This window comes from Populus euphratica, unplaced genomic scaffold (assembly GCF_000495115.2).
Source record: "Populus euphratica unplaced genomic scaffold, PopEup_1.0 scaffold1462.1, whole genome shotgun sequence".
Taxonomy (NCBI): Eukaryota; Viridiplantae; Streptophyta; class Magnoliopsida; order Malpighiales; family Salicaceae; genus Populus; species Populus euphratica.
The window spans coordinates 6,578-21,193 of NW_011501330.1; the positions used below are offsets into that span (position 1 = coordinate 6,578).

The 14,616-nt window shown below is 33.4% G+C and overlaps 1 protein-coding gene and 1 pseudogene across 1 annotated transcript; both read left to right on the forward strand.

Moving 5' to 3' along the window:
- Window positions 1-300: 300 nt before the first annotated feature.
- Window positions 301-2,860, forward strand: LOC105117692 (UBA and UBX domain-containing protein At4g15410-like). The gene is made up of 4 exons (XM_011015440.1): window positions 301-1,018; window positions 1,212-1,500; window positions 2,018-2,113; window positions 2,209-2,860. The coding sequence occupies exons 1-4, from the start codon at window positions 498-500 to the stop codon at window positions 2,590-2,592; spliced, it is 1,290 nt and encodes a 429-aa protein (XP_011013742.1). The 5' UTR covers window positions 301-497; the 3' UTR covers window positions 2,593-2,860.
- A 6,900-nt stretch (window positions 2,861-9,760) lies between these two features.
- Window positions 9,761-14,597, forward strand: LOC105117693 (BAH and coiled-coil domain-containing protein 1-like; annotated as a pseudogene).
- The last annotated feature ends 19 nt before the right edge of the window (window positions 14,598-14,616 follow it).

Consider the following 14,616-nt stretch of genomic DNA (forward strand, 5'->3'; position numbering starts at 1 on the left):
GGTGGCTACCCAATACGGCGGTTCTAGAAAGTTTTTTAATTGAAGCAAAACGATAACGACCAGGTAATACAGTAAAGAAGAGAGAAAAAAACTCTTGAACTGCAAATTTAAATTACTTAAAAAAAAAAAAACTAAATTCCAGCCTCAATTTCGGATTGAATCTACAATAATAAGAGTATGGTTACCATATAACCAAACACTTATCAATTATATTTTACAGTAAACACAGCCGAAACGATGAACATAATACACAGTAAAAAAGGAGCAAATTTGAAAATGAAATTAGTAAATGGGCAAAGAATTGGGATATTTTTATTTCAGAGGGCTATCTCTTTTTTCAAGGGCTCGTGGATGTTGGGCACCGTTGTCTTCCCCATGGACATTTCTTGCTCAAGAGGAAAGGTAGAGGCTAGATAGTGTCGGCGAGTCCCTATTTAGTCTCGATACCCATTCGCTAATCCCAAAAAACACAGAGAAAGTCCCGTTATCGTAAATCCATGGAAGACAACACGAGAGCAGCAGCACCACCACCACCTCAGCCACCAAATTTCGATCTCAACGACACCAACAACACCGCCTTGGTCGATGCTTTCTGCGAGATCACCTCTTCTTCCAAACAAGAAGCCCTATTTTTCTTAGAAAGTCACCAATGGGATCTAGACTCGGCTGTCTCTACCTTCCTCGACAACGACTCCGCCCCGCCCCTCGTAACTGCAATCCCTCCTCTTCCTTCTCACCCAGTTAACTCTGCCTCTCCCTCTCCTTCCCCGTCCCCTCCGCAGTCTCACTCCCCCAATTACTCTCCCTCCCAATCTCCGTCTCGGTCTCGCTCTCCTTCTCCGATCCCGTCTCGAGCTCCCTACCGGCTAAGATCGAGGGGTAAGAAGCCCAGCGCCAATCAGACACGTGGCGGAGTCCGAACGCTTGCTGATCTTAATCGGACCCCTAATGCTGGGTCCGATAGTGATGACGATGACGATGACGAGCCGCAGCAGTATTATACTGGTGGTGAAAAGAGGTGACTTCAATTTATTTATTTTTAAATTTTGATTTAACCCTAAGATTTTGAAAGCCAATTATAATTAATTAAGCTGAATTGTTGAATTAGGGTTAGGGTTAGGGTTAGTTCAGCTATTGTGTTAATCAACCATGATTTATTATTATTGTTGTTGAAAAAAATGTTAACCGGTTCTAAATTTTCTGGTTTTCAGTGGAATGCTGGTTCAAGACCCTAGCAAACGTTATGATGTGGATGGAATTTTTGATCAAGCTCGACATTCAGGTGCTGTAGAAAGACCTGCTGATTACCATCGGCCGTCTTCGAGCTCGAGAAGCTTCCCTGGAACGGGGAGGTTGCTTTCAGGGGATACAATGGTATCATCTGCTCCTCAACCACCTGCAGCTGTCAATCATGCTGTTACTCTATGGAGGAACGGGTTCACGGTGGATGATGGTCCTTTAAGGAGGTTTGATGATCCCGCTAATGCCTCCTTTTTGGAGGTGATTTTTTTAACCATGCTAACTTTCTTTTAAATCGTTAAGGTGTTCATGAAATGAATGATTCTAGATGGTGTCTAGCTGATACTGATACATGAGGTTTGAAGGAATGCTAGTAAATTTAACAAGGTAAAATGTCATTGCAACTGGTGCTGAAGCACAGTAATATATTATTGGAGTGCTAGTTGGATTTGCAAGCTCTGTCAGATGATCAAAATTGTACTTTTTTTTATTATTATATAAAGCAGTAGATCAAGTTATTTGGTTTAAGTTTCTCTACCTGCAAGTATTTTTATTACTTCTTCGGTGATGGTAGTGCTTTATGGTCAAATTCACATGTGTGGGTTCAGCGATATTTATTCTGTTGAACAGTAGAATTTAATTTCGAAGTAAATTCTGCTTTATCTAACTTCCATTGGATGATGCGTAAAGTTCATGCTTCTATAATGGAAGGACTTGCTATTCATTTAGTGTTTAACCTCTAATGGCAAACCGTGTTTATTAAATGTATCTTGTGCAGAGCATCAAGCGATCTGAGTGTCCAAAAGAACTTGAACCATTGGATAGGGGGACTCAAGTGCATCTTGATCTCATGCGGCGAGAGGAAAACTACTCTGTGAGTTCTTCTTTTTCCACTTTATTTTTCCTAATAAAAATTTATTTTCTGCATTTATTTTTTCATCACTGTACCCTCCTCCTATGTTTATGCAGGAACCAGAGAAGCCTCTAGTTTCATTCCAAGGTGTGGGAAGAGCTTTAGGTAGCAGCAGTGACGCCACTGTCCCTGCTGCCTCTGAGCCAACCGTTGCTTCTCTCAAGGCTGCCCCAGTCCCAACCCCAGGTCTAGTGCTAGATTCTTCTTCACCAACAACCTCAATTCAGCTCAGGTTAGCTGATGGCACGCGCATGGTTTCTCGCTTCAACTTAAACCATACTATCAGAGACATACGTGCCTTCATTGAGGCATCAAGGCCAGGTGGGGCAAGCAATTATCAACTGCAGACGATGGGATTCCCTCCAAAACAGCTCACTGATCCGGATCAGACTATTGAGGAGGCTGGCATAGCTAGCTCTGTTGTCATCCAGAAATTCTAACTGGGTTGCTGGTGGACATTTCTTCCGCTTGATTGGATTCGTGACACTTACATTAAATGCGTTTATTTACAATTGTTATGGAATTTGTTTATACGGTAGAAGTTTAATTTGTTTTCAGGCCTATTCGCATAAGAATTAGGGTTGGGTCCTTCTGTTGTTATTCCTAGGCTGCATTTGCACGGACCTTATAGTGATCGATCATTTTTTATTCACCCAGCGCAGTGGATTGCACATGCCACGTAACAGGTACAAACTGATAAAAACTAAAGAGGTGGTGTCTCATAGCATTCATACCATCACTAACTAATTATATGATATGAGATTTGTGTTTCGTTGCAAGTTTAATATTTTTATTTTTTTTATAAAAAATTATTTATACAGGGGTTTTTTTAATGTATTTTGGTAGTTTTAAAAATAAAAAAAATTATTTATACATAGTTTTTTGATACATTTTGATAGTTTGAAAGGTAGTTTAAAAAATGTAATAAATTAAAAAGTTTATACAAATGTGTAATCAAATAAATTAAAAGTTATATGCATTAATTAATAAAATAAAATATCTAAAAACAAAATATAAAAAATTAAGAAACAAGTATAAGTTGTGATATTGAATATTAAAAAAAATAAAAAAATGAATAATATGTAAAGCTATATACGCTAAAAATATCATCTAAAAATAAATATTTTTTATTTTCAAAACATAATTTATTTATATAAAAAATAAAAACAAATTAATAGATTAAGAGAAAAAATATTTAAAAAATTAAATAAAAAATAAAAAAATTAATATTTTTTAAAAGAGGCTCTTGAATAAAATAAAACAAAGGAGATTTTGTCTATTTATTTTTTTTAGTTTTTTAACTAGTCACGTTACTTTATTTCTTTTCAATTGTATTTTTTAAAGTGATATTTTCATAGCAACTATAGTTATCAAACCCAGCATGAGGGTTGACCTGCCCAAGGGATTGGGTCCTGAGTTATATGGGTTGAATCGAGTTAACCCGGAGAAATTGAAAAAAATATTTAAGATTTTAATATTTTATATGAAAAAATTAAGAAACAATTCATGTAAATATAAATTATATATATTATAAATAATTAAATTTAAAATATTATTTCAAAAGGTTTTTTTATCTTATATTAGAAAGATATAATCATATTTTTTTTAAGTTGAAGTATTTAAACTAAAAAGGTTATTTTTTATCTTATATTGAAAAAACATAACTTTTTTTTCTTGTGAACATAAAATATACACATTAAAGGGCTTTAAATCTTACCTTGAAAAAAATAAAATATTATTTTAGTATTTATATAGTAAACTTTTAAATGTGTTAGTAACAAACTAAAACATATGGAAAAAGAGGGGTCTCTAGGTAGGAGAAAAAACACATTTAAAAAAAAATGGTCTCTATTGAGTTTTATGGGGTCACTCAAGTTCCAGGTTGACCCGACAGGTCTACCAGTTTACTCTGTGCCAATTGCAAGCTTGGATTTTAAATGAAATAGATCTGGTTAAGGCTCCGGGTCACTCGGGTCTTAGGTTGACCCACTAGGTCGGGTGGAGCCGGATAATTATGATAGCATCCATACCAGACTCGTGATATTGGGTCTTGTATGCCTTAGCTCCGGTTTACCTGCCAGACCTAAGATATTGGGTTCGGAACGCTAGCCCGACTTAAGGTATTGGGTCTGGTTGAATGCGAGATCCATGGTATTGGGTCTGGTGATCATGCTAGACGTAAAACACTTAGGTGTGGCGTTCAAGCCAGACCCAATAGCGTTGGCTTTAACAGTCAAGCCAGAGCCAATAGTATTAGGTCTAGTGGCCATACCAAAACCAACAGCCCTGAGTTTATCCTTGGTCCAGTCTCAGGTTACACGAGTTAACTTGGGTCAACTCGAAAAAATTAAAAAAATATATTTGAGGTTTTAAAATTTTATATAAAAAAATTAAAAAATAATCCATGTGAATATAAGATATACATGTTGTAAATAATTAAGTTTAAAATATTATTTCAATAGTTTTTTTTTATCCTACAATGAAAAGATATTATCTTATTATTTTAAGTTGAAGTATTTAAATAAAAAAAAATTATTATCCTATATTGAAAAAACATAACTTTTTTCTTGTAAATATAGAGTATATATACTAAAGGGCTTCAAATCTAATATTAAAAAAATAAAACATTCTTCTAGTATTTATATAGTAAATTTTAAAATGAGTTAGTAATCAACTGAAGAATATGAAAAAAAAAAAATCTCTAGGTAGGAGAAAAAACACATTTGAAAAAAAAAAAAGGTTTTGCTAGGTCACTCAAGTTCTTGGTTAAGTCGACCAGTTTATGTCAGGCCAGTTATAAGACCAATTTTTAAATGAAATAGACCCAGTCAAGGCCATTGGGTCACCCGGGTCCTAATTTGACTAGCCGGGCCAACCGGGTCTAATAATTATGATGGCAATCATGCTTACCAGACCCATGATATTAGGTTCAGCTTGGCAGCCAGACCCAACAGCCTTAGGTCTGGCGGCTGTTCCAGACCTAAGAAGCCTTGAGATTGACGACTCTTGGGTCTGGCATTGACACTTAACCCAAGAGTCTTGGTTTTGGTAGTCATGTCAAACCCATGAGACTTAGATCAAGTGATCATGCCTTGACTTAACACGTCCTAGTGGCTTTCAAAATAAAAAAAACACTTTCATGCTTCTTTGAACATCTATAGTGTGATTTACAGTGCAAATATTCTATGTCAACAGTGTGGTCCATAATGCAAGCACTTTGTGTACACAATACCAACATAATGATTTTTTTTTTCATATATTTTAAAGAATAGTATAATATGTTTGCAATTCTTCATCATTTTTTAATTAAATAACCAATTTAGAATATTAAACAATTGGTATTTATAGATTAACGACTACAAATTGCTCCGCAGAAAATGAAAAGCCTATGTACATCGAATAAAAAAATTGGGTTAATTTTTACTATAGATTAATTAAAAAAGGTTACTCTTTTTTAGGGATGACAATGTAACAGATTGTATATCTTTCTATCTCATTTTTTTTTTCAAGATTGGATTGAAGATGGAAGATGGTCCGAGTTGATACTTATAATGTCAATATGTAAGTTCATATAAATATTAAATTTATATTATTTTTTCTTTTTTCTTTCTCATTTTTCTTTAAATATAAATAATTGGAAGTAAATCAAACTAAAAACTTATTTTAAAACATCAATTATTTATAAAATATAATTAAATATAAGTATATATAAGTATATTTAGGTTTTTTATGTGTTGGTAACATATTTCTCCATCCATTTTCTTTTATAAATAAAAAGCAAAAGCTCTCCATATTTGGTTTCACCGGATCTGACTTCAGTATGCATCTTTTGTGATGAATGATTTTGACTTCAATGTTGTTTCTTCATTTCAATCCTTCATAGTATATTTAATTTATGTCTCTATTCTTACGTGTAGGAAAATAAAAATTCTTAAAATATAAGAAAATTTTTTTTTATCTTATGAGCTGAGCAATGCCTTTAATGTAGGGACAACTATATATTTAGTGATAATAATGGTGATTGTGATTGAGCAAAAAAAATTAAAAATGAGAAATTTGGACTAGGTCTAAAATGGCTTAACATCGTATTTTTTTGGGCTGAGCCCAAATGACTAAAAACTTTCAAAATAATAATAATTAAATAGCATACATGCAAGAGTTGATTTGGACATATAAATGCACTTTCCCTCCTCAGAATGCATAATATAACATTATCAAATCACAAAAGTCATTAGATCTAAAAACTTAAAAGAAAAAAAAATAGAAAGATCAAATGGTGGAAGAAAGAATATGAGAAATAGGTAGCCATTAAATTCTAAGTGCAAGAGAGATAAAAAAAAGAACAAGAAAGACATAAAGAAAGGACAATAAAGACATTTTGAAGCTTTAATAATAAGACCCCTGGTATCATAAAAAAGGATCTCAATGATATGAATTTATAAGTATAAAAAAAAGGTCACTAATAGAGCTGTAGTGGGCTATATGCGTTATTTAAAGGTAGTGAGTGACCCATTTGCCTAGTGCATACAATAAACATGTTAGCCAAATGGCTAGATCCTTTTCTCTCTTATATTTTTCTTCTTACACTTTTTCTTTTACACACTTACTTTTTTAGGTACACATCTTAAATATATCTAGTTTCATAGAGCCAAAATGCACCACTTATTATGCCTACCACAACACTATTTTCACCAATGGTCACCCCTCGACCTGACTACTACACTAACTCTATGGCCTACCACCCTATCTAACTAATAATTATCTCTTTCAAATTATTTAATACCAATAACTCCATCAATAAAATAAGACACCATAACAATAATAAACATAAACTTCTCCACCAATAGCATAAAATCTTTTCTCTATATGGTATGTCAACATAACCAGGTCTATAAATACCTTTTAGGTCACATATAAATTAAAAAGAGATAAATACTAGACCAAAATCTATATATAAACTTAATTAGACACAAAATCATGTTCACACGATCTCTCTTCACACATATAACCCTCCTCCTACATTTACTGACCTAAGTATCAGAAAATCTTCTATTCTGATAGGGGACTTATTTTACAAGGAAAAAAAAAACCAATTACTAACCTAGAATGTAGCTATGGAAAGTTAATTTATAGTTTTCATAACTTCATCATTTGGTAATATAACATATAATTAGTATATAAACTTACAAGTAATACTACAAAATGAGTTAGAATTACATAGCGATTAAATTGTCTCCACCACTTCGCCTTATAAAAAATATTTTCTTCATGTCCCCATTACATGTTTTTATATATTTTGTCATTATTATAGCAATATTACTTGATAAATCATCAATGTTTTCATTTTTAAAATGGAAAAAACTTCAAGTTGATAAGAAGCTTTAAAAGGTAATTGGCACGAGAAAAATCAAGTAGCATAACTAGACTTAAGGAAAAAGAAGAGGAGAAAGAGGGAAAAAAAAAAGAAAGAGAAAGAATAAGAGCATAATAAGGCCTCATTGAATAGACCTAACTCAACTAGAGATGAAAAGAAACGAAGATGAAAAAGAAAAGAAGAAAAAAAGAAAAGAAAAGGAAAGGCCTAATTAGAGAATAGAAGAGGAAGAGAAAAAAAAAGAAAAAAAAATAAAAACAAAAGAGGAAGGGAAAAGCCTATTTGACCACGAGTCAGACTAATGACTCAATCAATTAGTAGTTATGCTAATAAACCAATCAAGAAACAAAAGAAAAGGAGAAAAGAATAGCAAGTTGAACAACTTGTTAAGTCAAATGGCCTAACTAGACAAGAAAGGGGAAAAAAAGGAAAGCAAGAGTGGATAAAAGGAGAAAAGAAAAAAAAAGAAAAACAAATTATGGGAGCTACATCGGTGACTTTTTATCGATGAGCATCGATTTAGAAAATTGCTCATGCTATGATAAAGCAAACTAGAATAAAAGGATACAAATCAAACAATAGGAGAAGGCTCGAGCATTGTTTAAAGACAACAACGATAACTATTCATTAACACATGTATTATATTTTTTTTATTTCTTTTGATTTAATCCTTTATTTCTTCACCAACCCTCAATTCAATACCTAAAGGTAATTTAATCAAGCCCAATAAAGGCCTAACTAAAAAGAGAAGAAGAAAAGAAAGATAAAGATTATTAAACTATAGCCAACAAACTTGACCTAATCAAACCCGCCCAAAAAAAAAAGGGAAAAGAAGAAAAATAAAAAGAGAGAGAGTGACAAGGTGACCAACCCAAATCGACAAGTGACTCAATGTTTAAGACATATATTACGATTGTCATGAATTCTTCATTTTACATGTTATCATTTTGGGCATATGTCTGATTCCCTGTTTTAGAAGTTGTTAGTAGAAAATGGATAAAAAAACCACACATATTCTCCTACATTTTTCTTTCTCCTTCTTTTATACACTATTTCCCTTCCATGTTTCACTAATTCAGACATTGAAAAGTTCTTTGCACATGAAAGTTATCTTGTAAGAGAATATGGATTATCAATCCAAGTTAAATAAAAATAAAAATAAAAATTAAGCCTGTTAAATAGCTTTGGAAAGGCTTAAATTCATTTAAAGCATTTCCAACTTTGTCAAATGAGTTGATTTCAAAAAAAGAAGATGACTTGCAATTTAGAAGATGTTTGGAAATTTTTTATTGTTTATGCTCATCAATAAAGATTTGGTATTATAAAATAAAAATTATAAAATTGATGTTGTTGGAAACCCAAATAAGAGGGAAAATAAAGTTAATAAAAAAAAGTTATTCTAACCTAAGGTTTTCAATCAATCAAATTGTAAAGCTAAGATTAATGTTATTATTCATAATGACGATAATTTAGTTATGCAATTGACCATAAAAAGTCACCATTCTTTTCATCCCATAAAGAAAGGAATGAACATGTTAATGATAGGCTTAAAAGTAAAGAATGAAGCAAGCAAGAACTGCAATTCAATTCACTGGCTCTTAAAGTTGGGTAATGTGAAATCTTGACTTATACCGAGCAAGATTGTAGTGATCATATTGTAAGATTATTTTTTTTTAATTTTTAAAAATAATTTTTTATGGTATTAAAAAAGATTTTTTAAAAAACAATTATTATTACAATACTAAACATATTCTAAATCATGAAACATAACTTAAGAAGATAAATATAAAGTTGGATATTATGTTATCTTATTTATACCTAACTATTAATCAAAACATTTAGGCTAATTAGATTGTAATTGGATCAATTTTCCGTTCAATATATAACCTGGCCCATATGAGATCATTGGGTCATTATATTTTCACTGCCGAGCAGGTTGGGGTTAAATACACTGTAATAAACTGTCGCGGGATATTGCAGCAGCCTAATCTTGTAAGCATGGAGGGAGAGCACGGAAAATATTTTTAATACTATATTTGTCCTGTATATCATGCATGCATGTACATAATTAAAAAAAAAAGAGCAGAAAAAGGTTGTTGTTGTTGCTGCTGCTGCTGCTGCTGCTGATGATAATGTGTCCTCCACCTAGTTTCTTCTTACAAACAAAATCCATCTCCATCTCTATCTTAACTGGTTCCTTTCTCTTTCTATACTCATTGCCTCCGATTTCTCAGCTCCTGGCCTGCCCTAGGGTTTCTTAGCCTTCCACTTCTCTGTCAACAAGCCTTAAACCCATACAAAACCTTTCTTAAACCGTACACATTTCACCAAAAATAGAAAAAAATAAGTACTTGACTACCGACTAGAACCAAGCAATTCATGGCCAAAACCAAACCTGGAAAAAAAGACCTTGATTCCTACACTATCAAAGGCACCAACAAAGTTGTTGGACGTAAGCATTTACCTTGTTTAAACCCATAATTTCCATCTATAAATTTCTTCTCTCTCTGTTCTTTTTTACTATCAAACTAGAAACCACCCATCGATTTCTTTGGTTCAAGTTCCAGTCTTTAAGACCCTGGTTGCAAACATGTCTCCTTTTTCTTTCAATTTTGAATACCTATTGTTTTTTTTTCTAATTTTAACAAAACCCAAATGCCTTTCTGTTTCGTCCTTTCCTTTTTGTTGGAAGTTTTGATTTTGGGTGGATTCATGCTTGTTATTGCAGCTGGTGATTGTGTGTTGATGCGCCCAGCGGACACCGATAAGCTTCCATACGTGGCACTTGTAGAGAAAATCGAGGCAGATCATAGAAACAACGTTAAAGTTCATGTACGGTGGTACTACCGGCCGGAGGAATCCCTTGGGGGACGCCGTCAATTCCACGGAGCCAAAGAGTTATTCTTGTCAGACCACCATGATGTGTAAAGTGCACACACAATCGAAGGCAAGTGCACAGTGCACTCCTTCAAGAACTATAGTAAGCTTGAGAATGTTGGAGCTGAGGATTACTTTTGTAGGTTCGAGTACAAGGCTTCCACCGGTGGGTTCACTCCTGATCGTGTAGCTGTGTGAGTTTTGTTCTTTTGATGTAATTTTGAGTTGATTGTTTTGGGGTTCAGTGTTGAATTGAATGGCCTTTTGAATTGGTGTCTTTGAAGTTACTGTAAGTGCGAGATGCCATACAATCCAGACGATCTCATGGTGCAATGCGAGGGATGCAAAGATTGGTAATTTGCTGTTACCACACTCATTTTTGTAATTCTATGCTTTGTAACTGCGAGATTACTTCCATTTTATCTCATCTAATCTTTGAAATTGTTCGAGCTACTTTTGTCAGAACCAACGTGACAGGTGTTGTTTTCATTCGAATGAATTGTTGTAACTTCATGATTACTACTTACGATGACTTTTCCCTTTGTTTTATTCTTCTAGAACTTAAAAAAAAAAACTATGGTGTGAGAGATAGGGATCCTTTTGGAGAATGCGTAGCCTTTTTTCTATTGCTTGTAAGATTAAGTGGCCTACTGTAAACTCTGTTTCATGTCGGGCAGACATTTTAACTTCATGAGAGCTTAATAGGGATCAGCAAAGGATATAGAGCATTGCATGAAAAGTAGCATCTGTGAGATTTATCTAGTTTTATCAAGTTGCATGAGGTCATCTCTTCTTGTTAATATATCTAGTGGTGGCTTCCCTTGAATAGAAGTTTTACCTTGTATCTTGTATAGAAAGTTCCTAGAAGAAGTTCTTTTATGGAACTAAAAACACTTAATTTAACACACTGCAGGCTTTATTTAGCCATTTTTATTTTTAGGCTGTAGATTATTTGTTCTCATGCATGTTACTACTTGTATGGAGCTTTGTGTCAGATCCTCATTGTCAATTACAGAAAACCCTAGCAGTGTTGAATCTCTTAAACAGAATTTTTGATTGAAATACTGTTCTGAAAACACAGAAATCTGTTAGTATAGGACTTTTGTGTGCAGTAACACATGCTGAGGATGAACTACTTGAACATCAAATTAGTTATTTTTTTAATTTCTGTTTTGTTCCCTTCTGTCAAGTGGATATCTCATTTATCACTTTCACCCCCCCTTCAAACTTGAATATGCTTTACCTACCATGTTCAACCACTAAGTACTAACAATTGAAGAAATGAAAGATGATTAAAGTAAGAAGGGATCCTCTTAAAGACAAGGTTGATACATTTCCTAGTTTTGAAGGGTGAAAGAAAAAAATCCAGTTTACTGCAGTTAGTATTCTGTTGCTTGTTGAAATCATTCATTGAATAATTTACATACCTAAATTTGCTACAAATCTCATTCTTCCATTTAAGGACCCTGTTAGAACTATAAAGCTAAGATGGCTTGAGGAATTTGAAATTGGCACCAATTACCATTGCCTTTTCTATTGCAAAATAGTACAAACCAAGGTTGCATGGCTCCTTATAGATAAGGAAAAAGGGGGGTTGGGCGGGGAAAGAAAGAAACCAAAGAACATATGTGGTATTCTCTGTGCTATCAGCATCTAATGAAGTATGGAATTGAGTTGTCTATGGAGAGCATAAAGCATGGTTTTTAATATTCTTTCAACAGTCAGTGATTAAAGAATGTAGTTGGCAAGGTTGAGGTGCAATTAGGAAACTGATGTTATACAGTAGGTGATTTCAAAATTGGAAAATTGTAAAATGTACATCTTAAACATGCTATAATGAAGTTTGAGAGATATTTTGGACAAGAAGATACTCTCTAGGCATAGGTGCAATGCCATTTACTAATGCTATTGATGAGATTCATGAATATCTAATTTCATAGCATCATCAAAAGATGATGATTGAATAGATTCACTGGATTTCTTTTTATCAAGTTGCAATCATCAAATCTGGTTGATTCGTAGATAGCATGATACAATAAAAGGAACTCTTTTTTTTTTCTTTTGGCTATAAGAGCTTTCTTTCCAATTTTATAAAAGAAATGTTGTATTTATACTATCTATAGAGATGTTCAATTTCCTTTGTTTGCTGTGTATTTGGAAAGGACTGAAAAACTGGAATTGATGGTTGAGAACTTATCTAATTCTTAAAAACAGTATAGATTTAAAGGCAGGCTGGTATAGAGAGAAAAACGAGCACCTTGTATTTTGTTGTTTGATCAGTAGAAGTGAAGAACTCCTACAAATCAAACTATGTACTGAACAATAAATAAGTAATATCTTTAAGAAATCCATCTCATTAAGCATTCTGTATGTCTGCAATTTGTAGTGTTTCTCAAATATCCTTCAAAGAGTTTAGAGATGATTCTTCTCTTTTAAATGCACTTTTCTGGTGGTCCTTCATTATTTGACTAATATTGCTACATGATACAACCTTTTCTTTCATACGCAAAAACCCACCCTCTCCAAACTCCAAGTCTACTAACTTAACCACGAGCATAGGAATTTCCATGGCTCATTGTGCAAAACCCCTAAAGCCAACCCAGTGTAATAGTAGATTGAAATTTTAGGGCGTGTGTAGAATAAAAAAGATTTCATGCTAGGATTTTCCAAAAAGCCTGCATGTCCAAAACGAGGGGGGAACAAAAGCTTTGGGAGGAGATATGGGCTTCTATATTGTTTTAGAAATTAAATTAGGCATTGGATAGGAAGCCTAAGAGGATTTGATGCTGAAGTTGCCACTTTAGCTAGTTTGTATCTAGCTCCATTATCCTTCTGTTCTTTGGTCTTAACGGTAAAAACCAGTTTGGAAAAGGTTGTGGAAAGGCTAAAAATGCTAATCCTGTGCTATCATAGGATAAACAACCACTTTCTATTAAATGGTATTATTAATGATGTCCAAGCAGGAGCTAATCAAGATAATTTTTTATTGTCGTCATCTCTGAAAATTCATGAATGGTTTGCTCTGTAAGAAGAGAGAATATCTATCTTGTTTAGTAGTATAATTTTTGTTGGTATTCAACTGCTTGTTGATATTCTGTATTTTATGTACTAAGTATGATTTATGCTACTTGTTGTTGCTGTCTTGTAATTCTTAATTGAAGGGTTATGCCATAACAACACAAAAGCATTTACTGATCTGCTGCAGGTTTCATCCTTCTTGTACGGATATGACAATTGAAGAAGCCAAAAAATTGGATCACTTTCTATGCTCTGACTGCTCATCTGAAGATGATGTGAAAAGATCTATGAATGTATTCCCAGTATCTCCGCCCCTTGAAGCTAAGGTAAGAAGGTACTCCAGTTGTTTCAAATCATTAAGGAAACTAGAATCAGTTTAGTTGTACAATGTGGTAACATCTTTTACTGCAATATGTGTGCATCACTATGAAAACTAACATTGTCTGGTTTCTCAAGCTGGCTTTATTCCAAGTTAGATGTTGATAAATTACCACTATATCTCTAAGATGTGAGTAGGAAATGGGCTGGTATTATTTAAGGCCATATTAATTATAGGATTCTCATTGTATGCTAATTATATAGTTGTATATTTGGTTATATTTAGCTAGGTTGGAGCTGGAAATCAGCCTTGTAATTAGGGATGTATTATTTTATTTGGTTCTATATAATGGAAGGAACGATCTATTGAGAGGCATTTAGACAAAACCCATTGTTTCTATCATGGTATCAAAGCCTAAACATTCAAATTAAGGTTGTCTCATTATATAGTTACTATCAAGGGTTGGAATTGTTGAGTGTTTGCTAGGAGGGTGGTTTGGGATCATTCCATTGATCTGTTGTTGTCGGTAAATTTTGTAGCTTTTTTTAGTTGTCGGCGTAATCTTCGAAGGTGTTGTTGCTGATATTTGGTGTCAAAGTGGCTTGGGTTTTTTCAGGTTGTCATCTACCAAGTTTAAACTTAATTTTATTCTGGTGATTTGTTGTTGTTTTGGTGATTTGGGATTTTATTCTGGTGATTTGTTGCTGTTTTGGTGATATGGGCTTGCTGACTTGCTATTTAATTACTAGACTTTGGACTTATTATTTTTTGGTATCATGACCATTAGTAATTCAAACTCCTTTGGGGTGAAATTCACGGGCAAGAATTATTCTATCTAGGAATTCCAATTTCGTTTATATTTGTTATGGGGAAAGA